At 40.2% G+C, this 25,983-nt stretch overlaps 2 protein-coding genes across 5 annotated transcripts in view; one reads left to right on the top strand and one right to left on the bottom strand.

The window, feature by feature from the left end:
- The window catches only part of ZBTB46 (zinc finger and BTB domain containing 46), a 100,072-nt gene extending 88,902 nt beyond the window's left edge, over positions 1–11,170 (top strand). For all 3 annotated transcript variants that reach the window (XM_089513548.1, XM_089513552.1, XM_089513550.1), the window contains 2 exons: positions 6,970–7,145; positions 8,989–11,170. In XM_089513548.1, coding sequence (XP_089369674.1) covers positions 6,970–7,145; positions 8,989–9,378 — 566 coding nt within the window. In that variant the 3' untranslated portion in view covers positions 9,379–11,170. The remainder of the gene's footprint in view (positions 1–6,969; positions 7,146–8,988) is intronic.
- Positions 11,171–19,985: 8,815 nt separating this feature from the next.
- SLC2A4RG (SLC2A4 regulator) overlaps positions 19,986–25,983 on the bottom strand; it is a 46,025-nt gene continuing 40,027 nt past the window's right edge. For both annotated transcript variants that reach the window (XM_089513546.1, XM_089513547.1), the window contains one exon: positions 19,986–25,759. In XM_089513546.1, coding sequence (XP_089369672.1) covers positions 25,648–25,759 — 112 coding nt within the window. In that variant the 3' untranslated portion in view covers positions 19,986–25,647. The remainder of the gene's footprint in view (positions 25,760–25,983) is intronic.

Genomic DNA, 25,983 nt, shown 5'->3' with positions numbered 1-25,983 from the left:
AGGGGGGAGGGAAACATATTGTTTTTACATTGTATGTTATTTTAATGTTGTAAACCGCCCGGATTGGTTCACCACAGGGCGGTATATAAATAAAAATTTATTATTATTATTATTATTATTATTATTATTATTATTAAGGAGTGTAAATCCAGTTTCCTTTCCACACACACCCCAGCCTTAGGAAGCTGGATCTTTAGGATAGGGAAAAAACAATAAACAACATTGAGTTTCTTTTCCATTTTTCTTTTCTTCTGTGTTAGTTCTTCATCTCTTCTTTATATCTACCTTCCCTGATTCGCTTTTTTTCTGGTAGCCTTCTTAGGCCTATGACCCCCAAACTGCCTTTCTTCTAGAAATGGTCCTATGGCCACCAGTTGCCACCTTCAGCCAGTCACCCATTGGAGAGAGAATCACCTGGTCTAGTCCTGTACACTGTCGACAGATAAGCTAGTGGACCAGGTTCTCCCTCTTTATTGTCTCCTGAAGGAGAAGGTGCTCCAAGTAGAGGTTTCTAGGAAAACCAAGCCAACACTGCTCCACGCTGTTTCTGTTAAGCAGCATCCTAGCTGGAGTAGCAGACCATTAAACCTTCTGGGTTAATTCAGCTTCTGGGGGAATGTGCAGTGGTTCCTTGGAAGCTGACAGGTCTTTAACTCTGTTGTTGATAAAACACTCTGGATTAGTATCAAGCATGATTTTGAGTGACACTCCAGTACTTCTGCCTCCAAGCTGTTGTAGTAAACAAGCTGTTGTAGTAAAGGTTCTAGCTGAATGGGAGTCAAAACATGGAGCAGATTCTGCCAATAAAAATATAAACTGCTGAAACTGTTCTTTATTGCAAACCATAAGGCCTACAGAAGCTCAGGTCCGAGATCCCTGATGCTGAAACAACTTTGTGCAGAAGGGAGGTCTGAAGATCAATCCTCCTTTCCCTGCCATTATTATTCCTAATTTTTCATAGAGCCAATCATTAATAGGGAGACCTGCTGTCTATAGAGTTGTGGGAGAGAAATTGTTATTTTTCAAAAATAAGAGCTTGCTGTTTTCTTCTGTTAAAGCTGACTTCGTAGTGGCTTTTGCTAGTGGTTCCCCTGTTGATAATTGTTCTGTCTTCCTCCCCCGAGTAGAACGTTGCGACCATTTCCCTTGAGTAGGCGATAAGAAGTTGCAGGTGGGACTAGCAGAACATACATTGAGTTGTAGGTGTTTGCTGGATGGATATCTGTACAAGCACTGAACCCAAGTACTGGAACATGACAGGGAAACACAGCAAAGAGTCTTGTGGCACTTTAAAGACGAATGCTCCTAAGCTTCTGTAGATTATAGCTCACCTCCACAAAATGGTGTGCCATAATACATGTGTTGTTTTTTAAAGGTACACAACCAAACACAAATTACTGGAGACCTCTGACTAAACATGTGCATATAAACAGATACATAGTTAGATTAGGGATTGTTATTTACATGATACACCTGTATTAGTGGTTTATTTTTTAAGGTTTCAGAAGACCCTTGGTTGTGTGTACAGAAGCTTCTCTTAAAAGCAAAATGCTGTACTGTACTTTTTATTTTTGTCACATATCATTTCAGGTGTTTTATGAAAAGCAGTGTACAAGCAGCTCGTAAAGCAGGCCGCTAAGAACTGATTTTTCAATGGAAACAGGCCTTCTAGACTATGCTGGGCTTTATTTGTTATGCTGTTGTTTTAATTTGTTTTAACTGGTTTCACTTTTATGATCGTTTAATTATTGCTTTAATCTTTTGTGTGCTACTTATTTTTAGCTACATTTTAACTGTTGTCAGCCATGTGGAGTTTCAAACTGGAGAAAAAGTGGAAAATGATGGTGGTGGTGATTTAGAATTAAATAAATGCAATAAAGTGTACTCCATACATACATTCTACTCCAAATTGGTTGTTGTCCTAAACTTGTTTCTTTGGCATATCATATATATTGTTTGCTCTACTTTAACAGCTGATTTTACTACTTAGTTCAAGGCTCTGAATTAGATTGTTATTGTTTAGGCACCTTGTCTTACAGCACCAGTGGGAACTATGTCTTACCAGTGAACTTAACAACAGTTTTAAATATCGTAGATGGAACAAATGTAGGCAGCAGTGGGACAATGAGTTTGTGAGTTTCCAAAGTGGTATGATTCCAAGGGCCATTGTCTATAGTATGCACATCAGTGCTTCTGACCTGCTGTTATCTCTTATCAAACAGGTCTTGCAAGGTTTCTGAAGCAGTAGAGAAACTTGAAAAGCCTATGAATAAAGATTATTATGGAATGAATTGCTTTAGCCCTGGCAACAATTGGTCTATTATGTGCTACCTTCAGTTGTCATTGCAAAACTGACAATTAAAGGGCTCTTCTTTGTAAAATTGCTTGTTCTATTTCAGAGATGTAACCATGCTGAAAATAGCCTTGGCTTTGAAGGGCAGGCTTTAGGCAACTGCTGGTGACCTTATGAGGAGCAGCTTGTTCAACTTGTCTAGACTTTGTAAGAGCTAGTTGATGGTGATCCTGCGGAACAGAAGTCATTCTGGGTAATGTAGAGGGTTGCTAGTGATTGGAGATCTGGGAGTTCCTTTGGGACTCTGGTCAAAGTACGGAAGAGTTGTTATGTACAAATAAACGGTTACAGCTTGGCCCCATTCACTGATCTCTGTTTTTAAAGAATAAACCTTTTCAGTGGTACTTGGATATTAATAAAAGTGATAGTATTCCTGGCAGAAGGAGTATTCAAAACAATCTTTATACTTCTTTATGACTCATTAGCGAACCTCTTAATCATTACATTGGAATAAGAAAATATTAGAATGTGTCAGATTATGTCTAAACTTGCTTATAGAATGCTGTATTTGTTTAGGCCATGTGGCAATAGATGTTTCGGTATTAGCGTAAAGTATGCCAAGCTGCAATTGTTACTGGGCTTTAAGTAGGATTTAATGGAAGAATATAATATTCTTGATTGCCCAATGTCATCAGTTGATGTGGGTTGCAGTGTAACAGCTGGCAGTGCAGATAAGTATTAAAACTTATATACGTTTGATGAGCAATATGTACCATTTTCCTATTTTATTGTCCAAGGTACTTACTGGTTGTAGAGCAGTTTAAGAGCCAATTCTACATTAGATAATTAGCTAAGGTGCTAAAGGAAAGCATTGTCCATGTTAATAATCCATGGCTACGTTTTTCTTCTTCTGTTAGGAACCATGTAACATAAGTGATTGATCCAAACTGAATATAATATCTCTGTTGATTTCTAAGGTGCCATGCATGTATCCTCCAACTGTCCCAATTTGGCAAAGGTGATCCAGGTTATTTCCCTGTTGTTCCATTTTTCCAGCTGCTTTTAAAATGACCCAGTTCCTCTTCCTTCCTTCCATTTCCTTCCTTTGTCCTCAGCTTACTTCAGGTGCCACAAACTGATTTGAAAATGCACAAACAGTTTGTACTCAATTAACTCAGGGTTTGTGTGTGTGTGGAAAGGTAGGGTGAAATCTTGTCCTTCCCAGTAGGCTCAGGCAAAAACAAACTCTGGCAGCTTTCCCTAGCTTTGTGTTCTTCCTTGTTCTTTCCCTGTTCTTTTCTCATATTTTATCATTTTATCACACCACCTTGAGTCCCCATATTGGGAGAAAGGTGGGACAGAAGAAAATAAAATAAAAAATGAATAAAAAATAATTGGCCACACATGTCCCAGGTTTCATGTCGGAAATGTTGTAGGATATGCATGCAACTCTAGAATTGCTGAATAAACTAACATGGATATCCCACTAGAAGTTATTAATTTAGATAGGTGGGTGTCTTTTATTAAGCACCATCCAAGCTACTATTTTCACCTGTTTTGTTAAACTATATTCTGTTTTCTAGTTTTGTTTGGAAGGGGGAGCATTTACCCAGCTGCTCTGTGAATTCTTCTGGTAAATTGGACCCTGGGGCCCTTGTTAGCATACTTTCCCTGGAGTCCACCTGAGTGCAGTTCTCCTCTAAAAAGCATGACAACAGGGAGAAACGCTATTAACAGACAAAAATAACATTAATGTTAAGTTTTAATCTAAAAATATTTTTAAAGTGGCAAATCCATTGTGAGCCTTATAATCCTTGGTAAAGAAGGGTTTGGACTGGGAGCAATGCCATGTGTGTAAGAACAGTTACATTCAAGATTTTATTTCTGATTACTGGTATGTGCCTCCTATTTTCAACAGTGACAATAATTTAAAGATGTCTGCTATGAAATGATTACTAAACTCTTTACTGTTGTAATTGCAATAATACTATGTACATATCACTCGCTCTAGGGCTACTTCTGGATTGTCAAGTGCAGTCCAGAAACCAGTTGGCATGTTGTTGCATTTATGGCTCAGTGGCTCACAGCAAGTTATTTCTGGTCTAATTCTGTGCATTACAGCATTGTTGCTAACACAAGCTTTGACTGAATCTCAGTCACTTACATATAGGACAAGTAACAGAGGACATACTCTAATAGTGCAACCTTCTGGTGCCCTCGGGGTATGCTGACCTGCCAAGGGATTGTGGGTGTTGCAGTCCAGCACATCCAAAGGTCACTAGGTGGGAGGAGATTAATTTAGCAGATTTTTACTTCTTTTTATTGGTGCCTCAGAGGCCTTGGAAACACTAACATTCTTCATCACCAGAAAAATATTTAATCGCCATACCAAAAAATGCCGTTCCTAATATATGTTCTAGTGAAGAGATAGGCAACGGGGACTAGTCTACACATAAGTGTACTGTACGAATTGGTGCACATTTTCTCATCTTTACATTGACAGTTAATTGTCTTCACTTTCCTGCACAAATTTGCTTCTATTCTCCTGCCAAAAATGTACAGCCATCCAAATGCATGCAAAGCAGACAGACAGCCACATGTATGATAATGTACATTTCAGTGAATACTCCAATAAAACTGCAAAGCCTTTTCCCACAAAGTTTAAGGATTTGGGGAGAAGAGGGCACAGGAAACCAGAACTCATGCAATTTCGGTGTGGCAGGATCACATTCTATTTGACAGAAATGAAGAGTATTTTGAACATGTAGATTAGCACTAGAATGAGTCCAAGGACCATTTTACTTGCTCTGGGACCCAAAAAAGAAAGAAGTGGTCAGAAGTCCATTTTGTTTTTTTAAAAATTGGCATTTGTTTTAATATTAAGGTATTCATGGAGGCTTGCAAGTAAGAGTGATGTCTGTGGGGTCTTACAAGAGAGGCAATTCACCCTTTTTGTTGGCTAGAAAAAGAGGTGGTTGAAGGAATATGAAAGGTTTGAGGGCTGCAAAACAGCTGTGAGAGGTTCCCCAGGGCTATTCTAGGGCTACATTTTGCCTATCCCTAATGTAGCAGACTGGGACTTGGGGTTCTAGTCTCCACCAAGCCATGAAACTCACCAAATTCTCTCAGCCTGACCTACCATGCAGGATGATTGTGAGGATAAAATGGGGAGGAGGAAAGCCATGTCACCTTGAGATCATTGGAGGAGAGGCGGAATATTAATGCCACTAATAAATAATTAATACTTGCTGTTCCTCTGTGTACTGATGCAGTATGTATGTGTTGGTTGCCAACTAACGTAACTATTGAGAACTTGTTGCATCTTCCATCAATATATCCCTTTGTTAGACTGTTTTGCCCAGTACAAAATGTTTGGCTTTGAGAAAAATTGCACTCAAATGGGATTAGCATGTATCCAACAGTTTAGGAATTACAGTATGCGGTACAAATTTTTGGCGGTAGCTTGGCTTTGCCTGTTCTTGCCTAAAATTGATTTATTCAAGTAAACATGAAGGGACATTAGAGACATACACATTGTTTTTGGTCAGCACTATAAGTCCCTATATTGGGAGAAAGGCGGGATATAAGAAATAATAATAATAATAGTAATAGGCTCGGAACATGTCGAAAATTCTTCGGTGGTTATATGTTCTGGGGAAGAGCAGTAATGTAGGTCAAGCTAAGTTATTTCTCAGCATAACACTTCTGCTGCTACTGAATTTATTCATATTAAAGTGTCCGCATCCCATCGCACTGTATTAATGTAAACTATTTTAGGCCTACAGTCTTCTCATTGGGGAATCTTGAAAGCTTTTTAGACATCTCAAAATATAGTTCTAGGGACCTATTAAAAGGACAGGATAACATTTTTGTTAGGGCAGCATTCTTGTCAGTCTTCATTTAATGGGACTAAACCAGTAGTCCCAGATTTGTGTCACCAGCTATTTGACTGAAACTCCCAGAATCCCTGACCTAGCAGTTGATGTCTAACAACATCTGGGGACCTGAGTTTGGGAACTACTAGACTAAACTGTAGGGACTGGCTAACTTTCCATGAAGAGGGAAGAGTTTATTTTTAGGCCTACTGTATTTTTTAGTGTTTTTAAATACCAAGATAATTTGACAATTCTTTTGTGTAAAAACTGTAAAAGTACACCACAGTGATGTAAAAATGAAGGAATAAGTAAAGGTGTCTGATGCACACTGTCTTACCATTCTCCATCACTTGTGTCATGGGTCATAGGCTGCAGCTACACTGCAGAAATAATCCAGGCTGACACTACTTTACCTGTCATGGCTCAATGGTATGGAGTCCTGTGATTTATACAGTAGTTTGTTATGGTACCAGAGCACTCTGACAGTGCAAATGCAGGAATAGAACTACTCTTTTGTGGCTGAAGGGGAAAGCAGATTCTGTGCCCTTTAGTATTCCCTCCTGCAGCACACATTGCAGCCCCCAGATTATAGCAAAAGTAACAAGGTCTTGGAAAACACTGCTGCAGAGAAAGTCACCAGTGCTTTGCCCAGGATTGCAGTTTTCTTTACCACATTTCTACAGATGGCAGAGGGTACTACTTCTCTCAGAGATGACACGCTAGACAAGCAATTTCATACCACTTAAAATATAGGAAGATTGAGAAAGTTGTAAGCCGCCTTGTGTTGTGTTTCTTTCCCAGTGAATGAGTTCACGGTGATCAGGAAGAAGTTCAAGTGCCCCTACTGCAGTTTCTCAGCCATGCACCAGTGCATCCTGAAGAGGCATATGCGGTCCCACACAGGAGAAAGACCTTACCCCTGTGAAATCTGTGGGAAGAAATTCACTCGCCGGGAACACATGAAGCGACATACCTTGGTAAGTTGAAATCTCTGGAGTCATTCAGTGGGAGACAAGTATAGGTGAATAATTCAGCTTTTTACTGTGAAAGGAAAATATCCATTTGTGTCGGTGCAACCTTTTCCCAACTAGTGGAGCCACAATGTTAGAAATGTACATCAGCCAGTGTGTTTTGCAGCCAGCTAGACATGCCCCCCCGAAATTGGGGGGAAGAGTTGCTATATAGGCTGCTGATATGCCATTGTTTGTCCATGGTGGGTGCCAGGGCTGCAGCTTAGTTTGCCAGATAGCAAGGCAGGCAGTTAGCCTGTCCTGCTTAAACAGCAGTGTTGAAGGGGCTTCTGTTTTCTGTTGCTATAGTAGCCAAAACCCCATGGCCTTCCTGCTTTGTCCATTCGGTTGAGTGCCCAGCCATCTGGTCATGGGACTGTTTGCTCCCAGAGATACTCCTTGATTTGCGTCCTTTGGGTAGGCTTGCCTTATGCCATTTGGTAGCCCAAGAGCTTCCTCCAGCTACAGTTGTGCACATGTCAGGGTGGTTCTTCTTCTTTGTCAAGAGAAAGGAATTTACTATACTAACAGAATTTCAGATACCCCGCTTCATCTCTTAAGTTACAGAGGCAGACTGCTTTATCATCCAGTGTAACTTGCTGACATTTGAAAACAAGAAGCATCCTGCATGAGGTACAGATATAAAGCAAAGGCATGCACACACTCTTCCAAAACATGTAAAAAGTCACCATTTTATTTATTTGCTGTTTTACCTCTGAGGTTCAAGACAAATAAGAAACTTTACATTCGGGGGGGGGAGGGGGGTGTTAAAACGATGAAGTTTATTATTTATTGTTTATTTATTTAATGTCTATCTGGTTTTCTTCCAATATGGCACCCAAAATGTAAGTTAAAACACTAGCTAAATTAATATATGGTGTATTTAAAAACAAACAAACAACCCAATTAAACCATTAATTTAGAACAGTTAATAACACATTCGAAACACAGTAAAAAATACAGCACATTCATTAAACATCCTTCTGTCCCAACCAGTTAAAATTAGGAAGTCTTATTTAATAAAATAGTCTTTGCTGCTGGCATAAGAAGAGCAGACTCCAGTTCCCAGCTTAAACTAAACAGTGATGAACAGTCCTGGGAGCTGTACAAAACCAACCGTATGATGTTTATCCATTTTTGTCAATCAGTTCTGCCCACACTGATAAATCCAAAACCTATGTTGGCTCCATGACTTTCTGGGGCTCCCTGAATCACTTGTAATTCAAAAATGGGATTTTCAACTTTTGAGGTCATTGTCAAGTATAGAAAACCCTAGCCATTGCTGTTCCATTAAAAAGATAGCAAAGAACAATACAAGTAAGTAATGTAAGTAAGTAAAGTAAAAAATTTATTCGGTCATTGACCAATACAAAAATCAACAATATAACAATTACACAGTACAGTTATTTTAAAAATTGTCTATACAATTTCAGATACAATTTCAGATCAGCTGTAAGCATTTCAAAATACAAGTTAGTGACATTGCCACCCCAGTTTTGAACCCGGTGTTGTGATGTGTTGCACTTTTATTTTAGTCTGTAACCCCGCTTCGAGGCGGGGAAACATAAATAATAATAATAATTATTATTATTATTATTATTATTATTATTATTGATTTCAAATGTTCCTGCATCCATTCTTCATGATTGTCAGAAGAAAATCAGCTTGAACAGAATGGAAAAATTAAATGAAAAAAAAAATCAGTTCTTAAAAAGAAAAAAAACACGTATTCCAGCATTTGGTGCAGTATGGGCTAGCTGCCAATCTACCTGTGCTAACTGTTTTCTCCTAATATGTTCCCCTTTTCAAGGTTCACAGCAAAGACAAAAAATATGTTTGCAAAGTGTGCAACAGAGTGTTCATGTCAGCAGCCAGTGTGGGGATCAAGCATGGCTCCCGGCGCCATGGCATTTGCATAGATTGTTCTGGGCAAGGCATGGCCGGCCGCCTAGACACGAGTGGAGGAGATGGATCACCAGAAGAACTGTATGGCACAGAAAGCCAGTACATGGAAGATGCTGAGGACCTCAAGGCAGAAGGAGATGAAGACATAGGAGATGACAATGACATAAAATGGAAGGACGACATAGAAATCTCACAAGATGATGTGATCTTGGAAGATGACAAAGATGATGTTGCCTCTCCACAGGAGCATCAGAACTCTGGAGAGACTGACAAGGATTTCACTTGGATTTCTTAGGCTGGGACAGGGAAGAGAAGGAAAAAACGCACGTAGTTCTGTACACTGAGACAAAGGCTTTTGTGCCTGGTGGTTTAAAAAAAAGCAGAAGGGAAAACAAGTTCTTTATCTGTTCCATCCAGAGACTGTATCAGTAAACATTTCCTGTGATGGTACCACTTCCTTGCCCATAGTTGTGCCGGGGCGAAAAATTATCCCTGTCTTTCAGTGGGAGTCACTCAGATTGAATGCAGGCTGCGTGGAGTTTCCTCCCTCAAATATTTTTCCACTGTCAGCTTCAAAAGCAGAGAACCCTTGCTTTCCAAACAATAATTATAAAAACATTTTTAAAATAACTTGTTATTGCCAACAGCAAGGGATTTGGTAACAAGGTTACCAGGAGTAAACAAAGCAAGAGGGAGGATTTAAGGATTTCCCCTTGAATAATGTCTTTCGGGGTATTGCAGCCTTCACTGGAAAAGAAGACTCTTGCCCTGAGGTCATTTGATAAAAGGATTAATTTGGCCTACTGACATTTGAAATATAGGATGCCCAAATCCACAGCTTGGTTCTTGATGGGAGAAGATGCAGGAATACATGGTGCAAAAGTGCCCCCTCATGGTCTGGTTACATCAATGCACTTTTTTCTCTTTCAGTGTGTTTGTCTTGCTCTTCTTATTCAATGGTATATGCAGTTTTTCAATTGAGCATCCTGCCGATACAGGAGGCCTAGTTACCACCTGCTTTGTCAATTCTATAGAGTGTGTGGTGTGTGCATGTGTGTGAGAGAGATTTTGGAAGCTCTCGTTTTCCATGGCAGCTGTATCAATCCTTGCTCTTCCATCTAGCAGGTCAGAGGGGATTGTGGGGACTTCAAACATGGCACAGTCCACCATCAGAACAATCCAAGGTAGCTCTGTGAGGTTGCTTCTCCTAGTAGCAATTTTCTGAGTGCTGTTAAAGGCAACAGAAGTGGGTGATGAACAGCTGCCCCATTCAGCACAATGCACCAGGAATCCTGTGTAAGCCCCATTTGAGACTAACTGAGGAGCTGCCCAATGGCATAAGGGAAACCCATGAATTGATAAGTGGCAAAGTTCCATTTGATTTTCCACTTCAGGCAACCAAGTGTCATTGGCAGCCTTGAGAAAATGTGCTAGCTCCTTTGGTCTTCTCTGGATTGTTTCATAGGTCTACATTTTTAAAAAAGCAGTTTCTGAACTTAAGCAAGCAACCAGATTTCTGGTTCCATCCCTAGCAGCAGGCCTTTCCCCCCCAGAACATTTACAGAAAAGTGTTTTTATTTATTTATTATTAAAATATTTATATCCCCCCATACAAAGATCTCAGGGCAGGTCTTGATTCTAAAAACTGAAGAGTGGTTTGGTTCTTGATTGGTTAGCGCTACTTTTCTGAGGCAGCATTTCAGCAGCCAATTAGCCTCTATCCTTTTGTACCTCTGCTGCTTCATTAGGGGAGGGCAGCATTTTTTAACAAAAAACGCTCACTGCTTTTTTTGGGCTGTAGAACATATATTTATATAAACTATGAAGAATGATTAAGCTTCAAACCTTTTACAAGAAGCAACCTACAAAACCAGGGAGCCAAAAAAAGGTGCTAATTTTTAATTTTGTCATTATTTTCTGGACTAAGGGAGACAGAATTCTTAGATCATATAACATTTCTGAAGAACAATTAAAGTCTGTTCTGTACCGCTTCCCTAATCTAGCATTGAATCTTGGAACCATATGAATGTAATGAATATTGGCAAGTCACAGTGAAGGAGCAGAGACATTAACTGCAACTTCACTTTTAGTAGAGGAGGAGGTGAAATTCACAAGATCATCAAGCAGAAATTCTGGCATTGTCAGTTCTTGAGGGAGGCATCTGGAATCACAAGTGCTGTATTTTGTTTTGTTTTTCTCCAAGGGGCTGCATGATTAGATACAGAGGTGTTTTTTAAAAAGTTAGATATACGCGCCCACCCAGTGTATCAATGAACCTGCTGTAAAATGGTTTCACATTTGTTAGAGGGATTTAGGGTGTGTCTACCTGTGTTGCTTGAAATTGATACTATTTAATAGGAACGCAGGTGCCTACAGGCACATGCTGCAAGACAGCTGTACTGTTCAGGATGCTCCGATCTCATTTTAAAATTCAAGTACACTCTCTGCTTGAAGTGATGCAGAAACCTGCAAACACAATTTGTTGGAAATGGTTGATAACTAATATAATATATAAGTCCACAGTTGTGGACTCTGAAAAATTAGTATCTGTAGACCCCCTGATATCAAAGCAAGCAAGATAACCCCAAATATTGTTTGTAAAAAGGGACAGCACATTCCTCCTCCAGAAAAACATCACATCAAGCTTTTACAAATCCAAAGAAGATAGTTTTTTGTGACCTTTGGATACTAAAATGCCTTCTGCTGAACAGTACGACTGTTTCCACTTTTCAACTTCCTTCCTTGGGATACAACAGAGAGAACTGGGAAGTAAATGCACCAGTTGTGTTCTGCTGTACAGCTCTCTTTCTTGTCCATTTCATCTCACTTCTTCCACATCTTAGCTTGCCATATCCCTATACTTTACATACCCTGTAGAGCAGTATTGTAGACAGTTTTTCTGAAGTCACACTTAGTCTTTTCTAAAGAAAAGTTAAATTAAGTGCCTGTGGTATGTTCGGCTGTTAGAACATGATGAGGAATGCTGTGAAAATAATGTGAACCATGGCTTTGCTTAAGAGAACACAGCGTGGCTAACCAAATAATTTTAAATCATCTCTGAGGGACAGTAAAGGTGATAGGGTAGAAAGGAATCATTTTTACAGAACTGTGAGACTTCTTGCCTTTTAATTTGTTGTAAAGGCTTATTATAATTTAACTAGAAAAGCAATATTCTGGGGTTGGACTATTGTGTACTTTCCTAAATGACGGAGAGAGCTCAGTGGTTCAGCCCACTGTGCAGAATACAAAATAGAGACTTTGCTTTGTAGTTTTCAGTTGGTAATGTTTCACTGGTGGCTCTAAAAATACTGGAGATTTTGGACACCATTTCTTACCTGGAATTAAGGACATCAGGGTTTGGGGAGTTCTGCAGCTAGTCATCAATAGGACTGTTTTAAACATAGGAATTCTTGAGTTTGTAAGGCATCCCATTGTTCTACCCCTCTGACTCGAGTTGGATTTCTGCTATCCCATTTGGCATATCTCTAACGTTGGCTTACTATGGGATCAGTTTCACTTGTTGCTACCACATCAACTAAAAGTGCAGAAAGTGTCCTGTAGAAGGGGGGATGGGGCAATTTGTTTATTGGTCTCTTGACCACCACCTCTTCTCTGCCATTGCATATTTTGTGATCTAGACCATACGATCGACTCGCCTGTGGTCTAAAATGCAGAGTGAAAAGGAATCTACTGTAGGGTTTTTGCATCTTTCTCGATTGCCTCAAATGGACACTCTCCCAGCAAGGTGTTCATGGACATGCCCCTGGCGGAAGGAAAGGTAATACATTCTCGCATCCATTTTGAAGGAGTTTTAGCAGGAGCCATCTTGACAGATTGTGAGTGAGACTCCAGACAGGTTTAGGGCGGAATTGGTCTATAGCTATTGTACTGCTGGCCAAGGAAGGAGACTTGTCTGATCTCATACAGACTTGTTAACAGCTGCCTCCCATTTTTTATGACAAAGGGCTGATCTACATCTGCCAGAATATTCTGGGCTGTTCCTGGAGTATTCTGGCTCCAAATCCCCCTCTTACCTGCCCCATGTTTTTGGCGAACAATGGGTGACAGCCTTCTCACACGGTCCCTGCAAGCTGGCCACTGCGGATGCAAACTGCTCTGAGGTCAAAGCAAGGTGACCAACTCCATGGAAAGGAGCTGGCCGTCATTGCTGGGTTTTCTGGAAAATCTGGAGCAAAGGTAAGCCACTGTGTAAACAATTCAGACACGATTTGGGATTTTGGGCTTGCATAATATAAACAGCACACAGCAAGTCTGGGAGAGAATTCAGGGTTTATAAATAACTTAGACAGGTCCAACAGCTTGCTTACCAGGTGATGAAGGACTGATCGTTTCATTCCCTTTTCTGCCTCCTTTGAGGACTGTGTATTATTATTATTATTATTATTATTATTTTGAAGGCAGGGAATTTTTGTGGGATTTTATGGGCAAAAACATTGTGTGTGTGTGTGTGTGCATATACCGGGAACTTTTCTTGTTCCAGTGAATGGAGATGTTAAACAAAGCCAACACAGGGAGGTTACTTCCAGATTTCAAACCCTGTTTGTTTTGCTTCTGCATCTGAATTTAGCATATCTGGGCAAAACAGAGCCACCTTCAGATAAAATATTGGGCTTCCCAACATAGATTTCATGCTTCCAGTTTTGTACATTTTCGTTTTTAAAACAAATAAAAATTATTATTAAAGAGACAAAGCAGCTCCAATTTTTTAAAAATACAGAAAATGGAGGAGGAAACCTTTGCAATATTGAAAATACTGTATTCTTATTTTAGTCCATTCATTCTGTGAAACGTGAAAATTTTAAGAAATCCATGTTGAATGGTTTTGTTAATTTTTGATTTTCTAGAATCTTAAATGTGTGGTTTGGATTTCTGCCTTTTAAAAACATTTCTTCCTGGTTAGAGGTGCAGTGAGTCTCCTTTCATAAATATATATATATTTATTTTTCTGAGTGCTTTAAACCTGTCTCCTGAAAATAATGAAATCAAACAAATGAAGGACAGTGTTTGGACACTGATTTTTTTTTTTTTTGCCACAAATATTCTATATTATACTGACTTTATATATTATAATAAACCTGTGTTTGTTATTAAAATGTTTAATATTGGAAGGGGGAAAGTTAGGGTTATGGGGAGATCTTAGTATCTACCTGAGTTTCTACTGATTTTCTGTCAGTGTAATTCAGGTAACCATGACACTATATATATATATATATATATATATATATATATATATATATATCTCACATGCCAGGCCTGCCTGTCTGATTATATTTGCTATGTCATGGAATTAGCATAGAGAAATTTGCAACAGTCTGTTTGAATAAAATTGAAATACTGCTGCTAAAGGTGTCTCTTTTTTAAAAAAAACAAAAAAACCATTAGTACCCTTTATAATGAGATCCAGGATGCTGTAGTGTTTAGAGTGTTGGACTACAACTCTGGAGACCAGGGTTCGAATCCCTCCTCAGCCATGGAAACCCACTGAATGACTTTGGGCAAGTCATACTTTCTCAGCCTCAGAAGAAGGCAAAGACAACCCCCCTGAACCAATCTGGCCAAGAAAACCTGTTGATAGGTTTGCCTTTCGGATCACTGCAAGTCATTTGAAAGCACACAACAAAGCATGAAACTTTTTCAGCATCCCACTCTGCAATATTAGACATTTGGGGACTGAAGGAAAATTTCATTTGAGGGGACAGAATTCTTATTTGATCCCGTTTGACAGTCCTGACTGCTCTATGGCATTCATTTGGCATGGAAAGCAGATCAACACCATCTGAAAATTGTTTTTCTATTACTTAACTGTCACATTTTTACCTCACCCCATCCCTTTGCCTCCAAGTGAAGCGAGTGTAATATTTGCCTTAACAGCTAACTGCAGCCTCCATTTAGAAAAGCAGAACAGTGGGCCCTTGGTATCCACCAGGGTTTGGTTCTAGGACCCCCATGGTTATCCAAATCCATGGATGCTCAAGTCCCATTAAATACAATGGAATAGTAAAAGGGCTTCTGGTATATAAAATAGCAAAGGTTTGCTTTTTAGAATTTATATATTTTTTCAACATTTTCAAACCGAGGATGCTTGAATCTGTCCCCAAATGCCTTCTACTGGGTATTTTCACATTTTAGGGGGGCTTGAGCCTTTCAATCCCAGGAGAATCCTTTTTAAAAAGAAACAAGAAAAGACATTGTCCTACATTACATGCTTGGAGGTCTGCATCTAAACTACTCCTGCTAGAGTCCTGTGCCATGCAAGTAGTATCTCACTAAAATAGTGAAAGGTTTGGAAGTCATGCCCTATGAAGAGCAGCTTAGGGAGCTGGGTATGTTTAGCCTGAAGAAGAGAAGATTAAGAGGTGATATGATAGCCCTGTTTAAATATTTGAGGAGATGCCATATTGATGGAGCAAGCTTATTTTCTGCTGCTACAGAGAATAGGACCCAGAGCAATAGATACAAGAAACAAGATTCCACCTAAACATTAGGAAGAACTTTGTGATGCTAAGAGCTGTTTGTCAGCAGAATATGCTGCCTTGGAGAGTGGTAGTGTCCATCTTTGGAGGTTTGGGGCTGGACCGCCAGATCTGTTGGGAGTGCTGTGTCTTCCTGCATGGCAGAATGAGGTTGAACTAGATGACCCATGGGGTCTCTTCCTGTTCCAATTCTAAATGTTTCCCTTTTTCTTTTTGCCACGTTTAATCTTGGTTGTGCCACTCAGCCCCACCTATTCTCTCACAGGTGTCCCTTTCTGAGATAGTGGCCAAAAAGATCTAGGCATGTGCATGTTTTAAACCAAACACTACATGCCGCTCCCTGCCAAAGGGAGTGTCTCTGCTTTCCATGTGATGACGGAATAACAGACTGTAAATGTGTAAGAATAACTGAGCTTTAAGCCAGCCAGACCAGCTTTGGCAAGTCTCTCCTTTGGAGGAGAAGACAATCTACATTAATGCTGATCAGGAGAGTAGACTTGGTTCTTATCAGCTGGCATTCACTGAGTTTTCCTCAAGCCTGCTGCTGCTCTTGATGACACTGGAGCAAAACAGTTTGCTGGGCTCAAACAGCCAAAGATTTGGCTTTTGGGAATTCCCCTTCTCTGAAAACAACCAGATTCTCTCATTCTGAGCCCAGAAAGACCAAAACAAAAGCATTCTTTTCCCAAAAAATATGGGGGGGGGAATTGTTTTGTTCCCTGAATATCTAATAAAGCTGCTCAAATTGATCTGTAGGCTTCCTCCAAAACTGATGTGCCTGGAGCGTGAACAAAAAGTCAATACAACAAACATCATTTGCAAATTTATAACATCCTGGAGTTTTTTTGAAAAGACAAAATTCTTTAGCGCAGCTTAGCCTTTGACCACACACGCAGGGATGCATTTGTCTGACTTGCATGACAGCTTGCTTAAATAACTTCCCAACCATGGAGTTTATCACACGAAGGAGACTGGGAGTTTATCCCATGAATATCCCAGGAAAATTGCATAATAATTTCACACGTTGCACAAAACCTGCCATTAAAGTGATCACAAAGAAGCATTAATGCATATCTTTTTACTTTTGGGATTTCAGTGACAATGCATTTTTTATATTGCTTTATTTGTACAATTGTGTGAGAATCATTTGCACAATTACTCGCCATTTCCGCTTCATTAGCAGCATGCTTTAAATGCGCTTTAAATAATGCCAAAATCAGCCCCAGTGCGATAAACTCCCATGTGTTTGTGCCATCAGGTCTCCTTGGACTTAGGGCAACCCCATAGCAAACAAAAAGATCCTGCTTTAGTTTCCTCTCCTCCTCTTGGTTCTTTTTAAAAAAATTATTTTGCTTTGGCAAATATTGGGAATTTTTTTAGTTCCTATTTTTATACTCTGAGCGCACAAACCTTCAATTTGGGGATTTCCTGGATTCGGACATCATCTGTTACTGTACCCACTACAACAGCAGTTTTGTTTTTCCACCCAGGGAGCTTCATCTTACGGATCATGCGGGATATGGCCAACGATGGCCTACTGGTGTGGCTCATGAACCACCGCTTGAGTATCACCTTGTTGAACTTATTATTATTATTATTAACTTTTATTTATAAAACTTGGCATTGGTCTGTTGAGCAAGACATCTGTAGAGCTTGACCAGGAGGCAAAGGTAAATATCTTGGCTCTTAGGCTCCATATACCAAACTTTCTGGTCCTTGTTGTGGCAAACGTCAACTCCTATGGCAGCATCAGCAACGACGGCCGGAAAAAAAGGGCCCTATTTTTGTACAATACACTCATCCCTCCACATCTGCAGCTTTGACTTTTGCGGTTTTGATTATTTACGGATTTTATTAATATGTTCTCTCTAGGAATATCTAGGTCCTCCAGTGCAATTCTGTGGTCATCTGTAACCAAAAATCGCACTGAAGGACCTAGAGAGAACACTCCACTAGGCATCTGTAGCTCCTCCAGCTCGATCCTCAAGTCAATGTCTGGCGGAAGCTCAGCCATGAAACCTACTGGGTGGCCTTGGGCAAGTCACTCTCCTTCAGCCTCAGAGGAAGGCAATGGCAAACCTCCGCTGAACAAATCTTGCCAAGAAAAGCCCATGATAGGTTTGCCTTGGGGTCACCCTAAGTTGGAAATGAAACAAGGTCATCCAAATGGACAGACTTTAAAGGCCATTCCCAAATCTATCTGTAACCAGCTGTCAAAATTCAATAAAAATCTTGGGAGACTGCTTTTAGAAATTTTATTTTGGTGGGAGACCTTTGCAAATCCACTTGATTCAGGTGATCTTCTAATACTCTGGCTGGCTTAAAACTTAATCTTACACATTTACAGACTGTTATGCCACCATCACATGAAAAGCTGGGACACTCTACTCTTGTCATGTGCAAACTTGCTAACCCATTTGCAACTGCTAGCATAAAAGCGAGGTATCTGCCAGGAAACTGGCCAAGTTAACTTCCTTCTTCTCAGACATTTGCTGCATTCTCCAAAAATGGGTTTATGGTAACGGGCTGAATCTGCACTGCAGATATAATACAGTTTGACACTGCTTTAATTGCCATGGCTTCATGCTATGGCATGTTGGGATTTATAGTTTGCTGTGGCGCCAGAGCTCTGAGGCTAAATAGCTCACAAAACTACAAATCCCAGAATTTCATAGCATTGAGCCAAGGCAGTTAAACCGGTGTCAACCTGGATTATATCTGCAGTGAAGATTCAGAATAACATTCTGGTTCAGGACTAAGATACCATCACTAATAAATCTCTCAAATTTAAGGTAGAATTCAAACATAGTTGAACTGCAGTCTCTATTTGTGATTATTCCTTGTTGAAATTCCTGAAGGCAATTTCTGAATCCTATTAGTTTAGTCCCAACTAGAGCAAACCTATTGAATAAAACATTGAATAGTGAATTAACACCTAAATAAATTTCACCATTTTTTTTTTTGCACAAAACAGGTTTTGCCATTAAACACTTCCCCCAAACCTAAAAAATCAAAACAGGAGGTGGACTTTTAGCCACTTCGTTTTGATATTTCATCATTTTTGCCCATTTTGCCCATACGCTTTAGGGCAGGTGTCTCATGTCACCACAGTCTGGAATAAAAATCTAGTTCTCACCTCCAGCCTCAAAATAGCTGCCTGTATAAAACAGAGGGGAGGCGTCATCCCAATTCAAGACAAATCAAAGGATGAATAGATCCCCATAATATGGGGCCAGATTATGCTGCTTCATCATCCATTATATACCATCGGAGGGGATCAGGAACAGAGATGATAAGATGGTGGCCAAAACAGTGTGCATGGTCCCACATAAACTGATTTTTTGGACATAAAAACCAAGCATGTCAAGAATACAATAATCTCACCTTTTTCTTGCTACAGCAGAAGCACTGGTAAAAACACCCTCTGAAATTAACAACCAAGGAAAAAGTACTTTCACATGACCATTTTGAACCTACGGCTGCCGTGTTTGCATCCTACTAAGAAAAGCTTGGGGAAATTGTATGGGTTTTTGGGAGTCCAACTCGGAGAATCCTGCACCCAGCATGGCCAATGGGGGATTCTGGGTCTTGTAATCCAAAATAGCATATGTTCCAAGATGTGCTCAATAGTTCTCCTAAATTTAGTAAGTGTATATTTTGCATACAACCAAAGCCTTTCAAAAAGGCTAATTCCCAATGATCTTACCATTAGGGTCACAACATAAAACATAAAAGCAATTTTAATGTCTAAAATATATTCAAATAGTGCAATGACAAAGAATTCCGTTATATCAAAACATTATATTTCTATTATAAACCAGATCCATCCTACTTACAGGTACTGGATGACTCTTTGGTAATAGGATGATCACTCTGCGGTTATCACAGAAATACCTGTTTATTATTTTACAGGTATATGTTTGATTATTATTTTACAATATGGTGTGCTCATATGTGAATTATATACTAATTCACTTTACTACATTCCCATTTTTTAGCTTTGCTTTAGCAAAGGAAGACATATGTCAAAATGCATTTGGATTTTAAGACATTCTTTCTTTTAATAACAAATAATAAATGATTTTACATGCATTCTTGCATTTTTCATACACTGTATATTTTGATATAAGGGAATTCTTTGTCACTGCACTATTTGAATGTATTTTAGGCATTAGAATTATTTTTATGTTTTATTTTGTTAACATATTTTCCCCTTGACTTTTCTGATTCTTTAACCGTTTCATTTCAGGTTTAGGTTATCACCTTGTTGTTTTGACCATTAGGATCACACCTTTGCAGCACAATTCTATACCCGCTTGCTCAGAAACGGCACCTTACAATGTAGGATTGCAGTCTTGGTCTGTCTTGCAAGATCTCATACAATTTTAAAAAATAATCATCTCAAGCATTTTACAGATTCAAAAGCTGCTTTGTATATATATTTATATATATAAAATAAAGCTTCCCGAACAGAAATGCACACAAAACACACACACAGAGAGTTGCTTGCGGTGCAATGCCATCCTAAGCCTTACCAAGAAGTCTACTCACATTCAACACAACCCACTGGGGGGAAGCAAGTATGAATTGGATCAGGAGTGTAGCTAAGAGAGGGGAAAATACAGGAATTGCTCTCCCCAAAATTTCTAGCAAAGTGAGACACTGAAAAAAGATTTGCACCTGGCAATTCTATTTACTGTGTTTGCATTCCCTTGGTCACTTTGCCTGCCCCTTTTCTTTGGATAACCAAAAAAAGAAAAATCAGCACCCACCTCCATTACAGTATCCCAAATAACAGAGCAATGGAACAACCCTAACAAAACTCCTTGTATACTTACACGCTTGTTTATAACCCCCCCCCATGGGATTCTCTCATGTATATCCAAGCTTGTCATGGTTATTCCATTGTTCTTTGGATGCCTAAACTGCATTTTTAAGGTTATAAATGCTAGACATTTCAGAACTGAAGGGGATTTTCATTTGAGGGGGCAAACATCTTATCTGCAGGGCAATGCTTTTATTCCACCATCGTCCCCTTACTACACTCTTGCATAGGCTCTGCTTCCCAAAGGCAACTTGGAAAAGGGGGAAGGGATACGGGGGAAAGGGCCGATTATCTTCTAACATTAACAACAATCTTAGCAATGAGGACTTTGTCCATCCCAGCTCAGCCAGGAGACGGCAGACACAAAGCTTAAAAGGAAATGGCAACAGGAGAACTGCTTGGGTTAGTTAGAAAGAGATTAGTCTGAAGTCGAAGCCTTTCATGGCCGGCATCCATAGTTTTTTGTGGGTTTTTGAGCCATGTGGCCATGTTCTAGAAGAGTTTATTCCTGACGTTTTGGCAGCATCTGTGGCTGGCATCTTCAGAGAATACACTTTAAATGCCATGGTTCCATCCCATGAAATCCTGGACTTTGTAACTTTACATAATTTAGAATTCTCAGCTAGAGAGCTCTAGTGTCTTTACCTTAAACTACACAACACCTTCTACACTCAGGAAGGGGATCTGTTGTTGTGCACCTTCAAGTTGTTTCCAACTTATGGCAACTCCAAGGCAAACTTATCATAGGGTTTTCTTCAAAGGGGGGGGGGGGGGCTGCCACTGCCAACCTGAGGCTGAGACAGCATGACCTGTCCAAGGTCACCCAATGGGTTGCCATGGCCAAGCCGGAGTTCGAAACCTGGTCTCCCAGTGTCCTAGACCAACACCCAAACCATTACACCATCATACCCAATACAGAAATGAATATAAATACACAAAATGAGAATTCTCAACAACCAGTCAATAATTAAAACAACTGAAACATATGTAGAATATACTAATCATATAGAAAGCCTGATTGTAATATATATAATACAGACCGCAAACAGTGAAAATGATATATATATATAATCTCAATATATTCAAACCACAAGACCTTCAATAGGGATAAGCAGCTGTAAGATGGGATGTAAATGTTGGAAGACTCTGCCCATTGTGCAAACTCTTATAGCTGCTTATTCCTATCATTGACTTGTGTTTTGAATGTATTATTGTTATTTATATATTTATTTCATGTTTATTGTTTGCTGTAAGGGAACGCCTCTCCCTACACAATCCGCCTCGCACTCTCAGAACCTCAGGGAAGAAATTGCTGGAATACACAAAAACCAGACTGGTCACTACTTCCCACAAAGCATTAACAGACGCGGCCCCTAAATTATGGAATAACTTACTGGAAGAGATCCGTCTTATTATCACACTAGAAGCCTTTAAGAAGACATTAAAGATGGATCTCTTCTGGCGGGCATAGCCACTCGACCTGTTAGTTAAATATTCCCACTCCAATTTGATAATGTGGAAACAGATGATGATTTGGATGTTTTAATTCACCTACAGCAACACTGCTGGCTGATGAGCATTGTATGTATTGTTAAATAATACTGTTTTTATTCTATTGTGCATTTTGTATTGTTGATACTGTTGTGATCCTGCCTCGATCCGCAGGGAGAGGCGGGAAATAGAAATTTATTATTATTATTCTATATACAGGCTGCTTATCCAAAATGCTTGGGATCAGAAGTTTTGATTGCAGATTCCCCCCCCCCACCCCCAAATTTTGGAATATTTGCATCTATATATCTTGGAAATAGGACCCAAGCCTAAACTCAAAATTGATTTATGCTTTGTATACACCTTATATGCATCATCTGAAGATAATATAAAGCTTGTGTACACTGAACCAACAGAAGGAAAGGTGTTACTATCTCAGCAGCTCATGGGGACAATTTTGGAATATTTCAGAAGTCCAGATGAGGAAGACTCAACCTGCATTATATTCAGGTTTTCCCTATAATTGTCTGCTAGGATCACCATGAGTGGGAAATGATTTAAATGGACAAAACAACATTCTATATGTGCTTTGGTTACACTGTTCATTGACTGGTTAAGATTTCTCATGTTGTGTATTATACTGATGTTCACTTCTTTATTGGGTATGACTAATCCCCCCATGTAGTAGGTGTTGTGTACCTTTTAGAGACCCTTCTATAATCTTGTTATATTACCTTGAACTACACCTTCCAGATTCTCATAGGATGCATTTAAAGTGGGGTCACAAGTACTATTATGTGTTGCGTGAAAGTGACCCAAGAAATGTGACTTACTTGAAGAAAGATTAAGAAAAGGAAGATTGATAAAAAACATTTCCTGCACTTGTAAGGGAACAAGAGCAGAGCTTGGAGGGGTGACTTTGTACTCCTCCAAAGTCTTCTTTCCAGACTATGATCAAATGCTACATTTTGAGGAGGGTAAGCAAAGAAACAAAACCACCAAGTGATCAGAAGAGTCTTTTCAAAAGATGCAAGACAACACCCCACCCCCTTCCAAACCTGAAACTTTTGCACAAGGCCGTGCTTTTAAAAAACATACCAAGCTTTGCTACTAAAAATTCCCATTTTCTTAAACAGAATGCATTTCTTAAAAAAATAAAGACACTTCTGCAGTTTGGTTTAGTGCAAAGAGTGGCAGTCCGATGAGATGTTATTCCCAAAAGCTATTGAGGCCAGAGGGAAGGATGTCACAAACATAGTCCATTGGAAAAGAAATATCAGGTATGCATCCCTGAAACAAACAGGGGCACAAGTGTGGCTCTCTCTTTGTGCACCTCCTGGTCAATTGTGCCTCACAACCCCTCTTTTCAGATGATGGATTTCCACTCATATCCACAAAATGTTACAATGACTATCTTCCCTCACCCTTGATTAATAGCTGCTTTAGTTACACAAAACACAGCTATAGGATTGGATTGTGTGCCATCAAAATAACCAGAACACATACAAAAAGTAGAAAAGCTTAATTGGGTTATTTGGGAATCCACAGCCAGTTGTTAAAGGAAAGAGTGTGTGTGTGTGTGTGTGTGTGTGTGTGTGTGTGTGTGTGTGTGTGTAAGTAAAACAGCCTAGCTCAATATTTATGGAAATGGACAACATCTTGATCAGAAACCAATATGTGTGCAATACTTCTAGGTGTAATTTCCATTCTAGGCATAATTTCCTCCCAGTGACTATAGAGTACAGGGCACAATGGCAATGCAAGGTACTCTCCAATTGCAGGCCCTATTCTGTACCAAGAATGCAACAGAGATCCCAACTATTACCTCTTTTTTAGGGGCCAGGGACCCTTGTGCAAAACTCACCCTGGATTATTTGTGCAAGTAGGGACTCTGGTGCCTTAGACAGGCTCTATTTAAAGCCACAGCCTTTGGGCTCCAATGAACTTACTCAAGATTTACCACCAGGGGTGGGAATCATGGGGTCTTGCAGATATTGCAGAGCAGCAATTCATACCTTTCCTTGCCAGGGCTACTGGGAACTGCAGTCAATTACATCTGGAAGGCTCCCTAATTTCCACTCCTGATCTAACATCTGGTGCATGTTAGTGCCCAAGAGCACATCATTCCTGAATTCTGACCCCACCTGACTCATAAACGGCAGACCAAATCAAACAGAAAGCTGATTTCCATCCCCACTCCCACCAAAAAAACCCCACATAATTTTAGACAGGTAGAAAAGCAAAACAAAATCAATCTTCCACGTTCAACATTTGGCAAGATTTCCTGCTGTGAAAACTCAGACATGTATACATGTGCATATCTGTATCTATAGCTATGCAATTTTCTTTCTTTCTTTTTTTTTTTTGAAAAAAAAAAATCCTGATTCCAAGATTCAAATTCAAGCCAGAACTAGCAGTGAGGCGAATTTTTGGCACGGCACTCTCTGCCCAGGTGCCCAGATCCAGCGCCGAGACAAAATCTGCTTCAGATCCATCTCCCGGCTCCCCTGCCTAGCATGTTAAATTTGAGTCTGGGATTGCACATCTGGAAGTCGAAGTGTTCCTTTGTGTGGTCATTGTAACTTATTAATGCAAATTCAGTCCAGCTCTGTACGAAAAGACAAGGCAGACCATCCAGTGCATAGCTTATTCCTTGCAAGGAACCAAGGCATTTATTCCACCATGGGGCCGTTTTTAGACCAGGTTGCAAAGTCTGAATATTTCCTATAACTGAGCCTTCTTGTCCAGGCACTGGGGTGGGGAGGAAGAAAAAGTGAACAAGAAATTAGGAAGAGGAAAATAAAAACAGTCAGTTTTCACAAACCCCGGATAGTTTCTTCCATTCACATATCTGTGTCCTCGGATAGACATCTCAGTTCCAAACTTCAGGTTTAAAACCAGCACAGAAAATTCCGTTTTTGAGGAGCTTGTTGCAACCAATAAAGGAAAACTGAAGGTAAGGAGATTTCCTTCCAACACCTGCTTCATTGTTTGTCATGAGTCCCAAACACAAAAACTTTAAAAATAAAAAAAAAAGGGGGGGGGCTCAAAAATAACCAGGATAAAGCCAAGGAGGTCTGTATTCTCAGTAAGCTCTTGCTCACCTTTCCACTCAAGGCAGCCTTTGGCTTCATTTGGGCTTTTTGGCTTCAGCAGCCAAATCCTTCCCATGCCAACCTTGCAAGAGGGTGTTGCTAATTCTCCTTTGCCCCAAAAAGGTTGTGGGATGCCAAGCAGGAAAGGAGGTAAGGCTGAGTCCATTGAAACGGGGGAAGGGATAGGAAAAGAAATAGCTTATTCAAAGGAGAAAAAAAGAAATCCCGAAAGGCGGGAAAAAATCCTCACATGTGCGGAAGCAGACAAAGCTGCTGTTAGTTCATCAAAAACTGGTGGCGGGTATTTAAAAAACAAGAATATTGAAAAACCTAAGCCTCCAGTCGCAGAGTTGAATAATCCTGGATAGCTGCTCCACGAAGGTCACAAAGCCAGGGAAAGGCCCCAATCCCCCCCCCCCACTTCTTGCAAAGTCCCCACCACCATTGCTATCTGCACCCATTGTGCCTTCTTCCTGAGTCAAGGCATAGATGGGAAACCCACCCGCTCCCTCTCTTCTGTGCAAGGAGGAGGAAGCAGCGGTGAAGTTGCCAGGAAGGAGAGGAGGGCAGACGATGAAGGAGGTTGGGTTTGGAAGGCACAGAAAGTGCAAAACGTGTGCACCAAGATTCAGCGCAGTGCGGACGGGCGAGACGACGGCTCAGTCGACAAACCGCTGGCAAGCCTTCTTCCAGCGGCAAGCTGTGCACCACATGTTGCGGTTCTCCATCCCGTACACTTTTCGACACTTCTTGGCCTCGCCCCGGGGCTTCCTAAAAAAGAAGTACAGCAAAATTTGGAGCAGACATCCTCAACTGTGCATGAGGACTAAGCTCCCAAGGATTTGTAGTTTGATGGAGCTCTCTGACAGAGATGGCTAATTATCTCACCACACTACAAATCCCAGAATACCATAGCACTGAGCCATGGCAGTCAAAGCAATGTCACCCCGCTCCCCCTTGTTGGCCTTCCGCCATCAGGCTAAGACCTATCTGTT

This window comes from Sceloporus occidentalis, unplaced genomic scaffold (assembly GCF_023333645.1).
Source record: "Sceloporus occidentalis isolate IW3139 unplaced genomic scaffold, rSceOcc1.0.p SCAF_3, whole genome shotgun sequence".
In the NCBI taxonomy this organism is placed as follows: Eukaryota; Metazoa; Chordata; class Lepidosauria; order Squamata; family Phrynosomatidae; genus Sceloporus; species Sceloporus occidentalis.
Note: the sequence above shows the minus strand (reverse complement) of the source record. Positions and strands in the feature narration are given on the sequence as shown.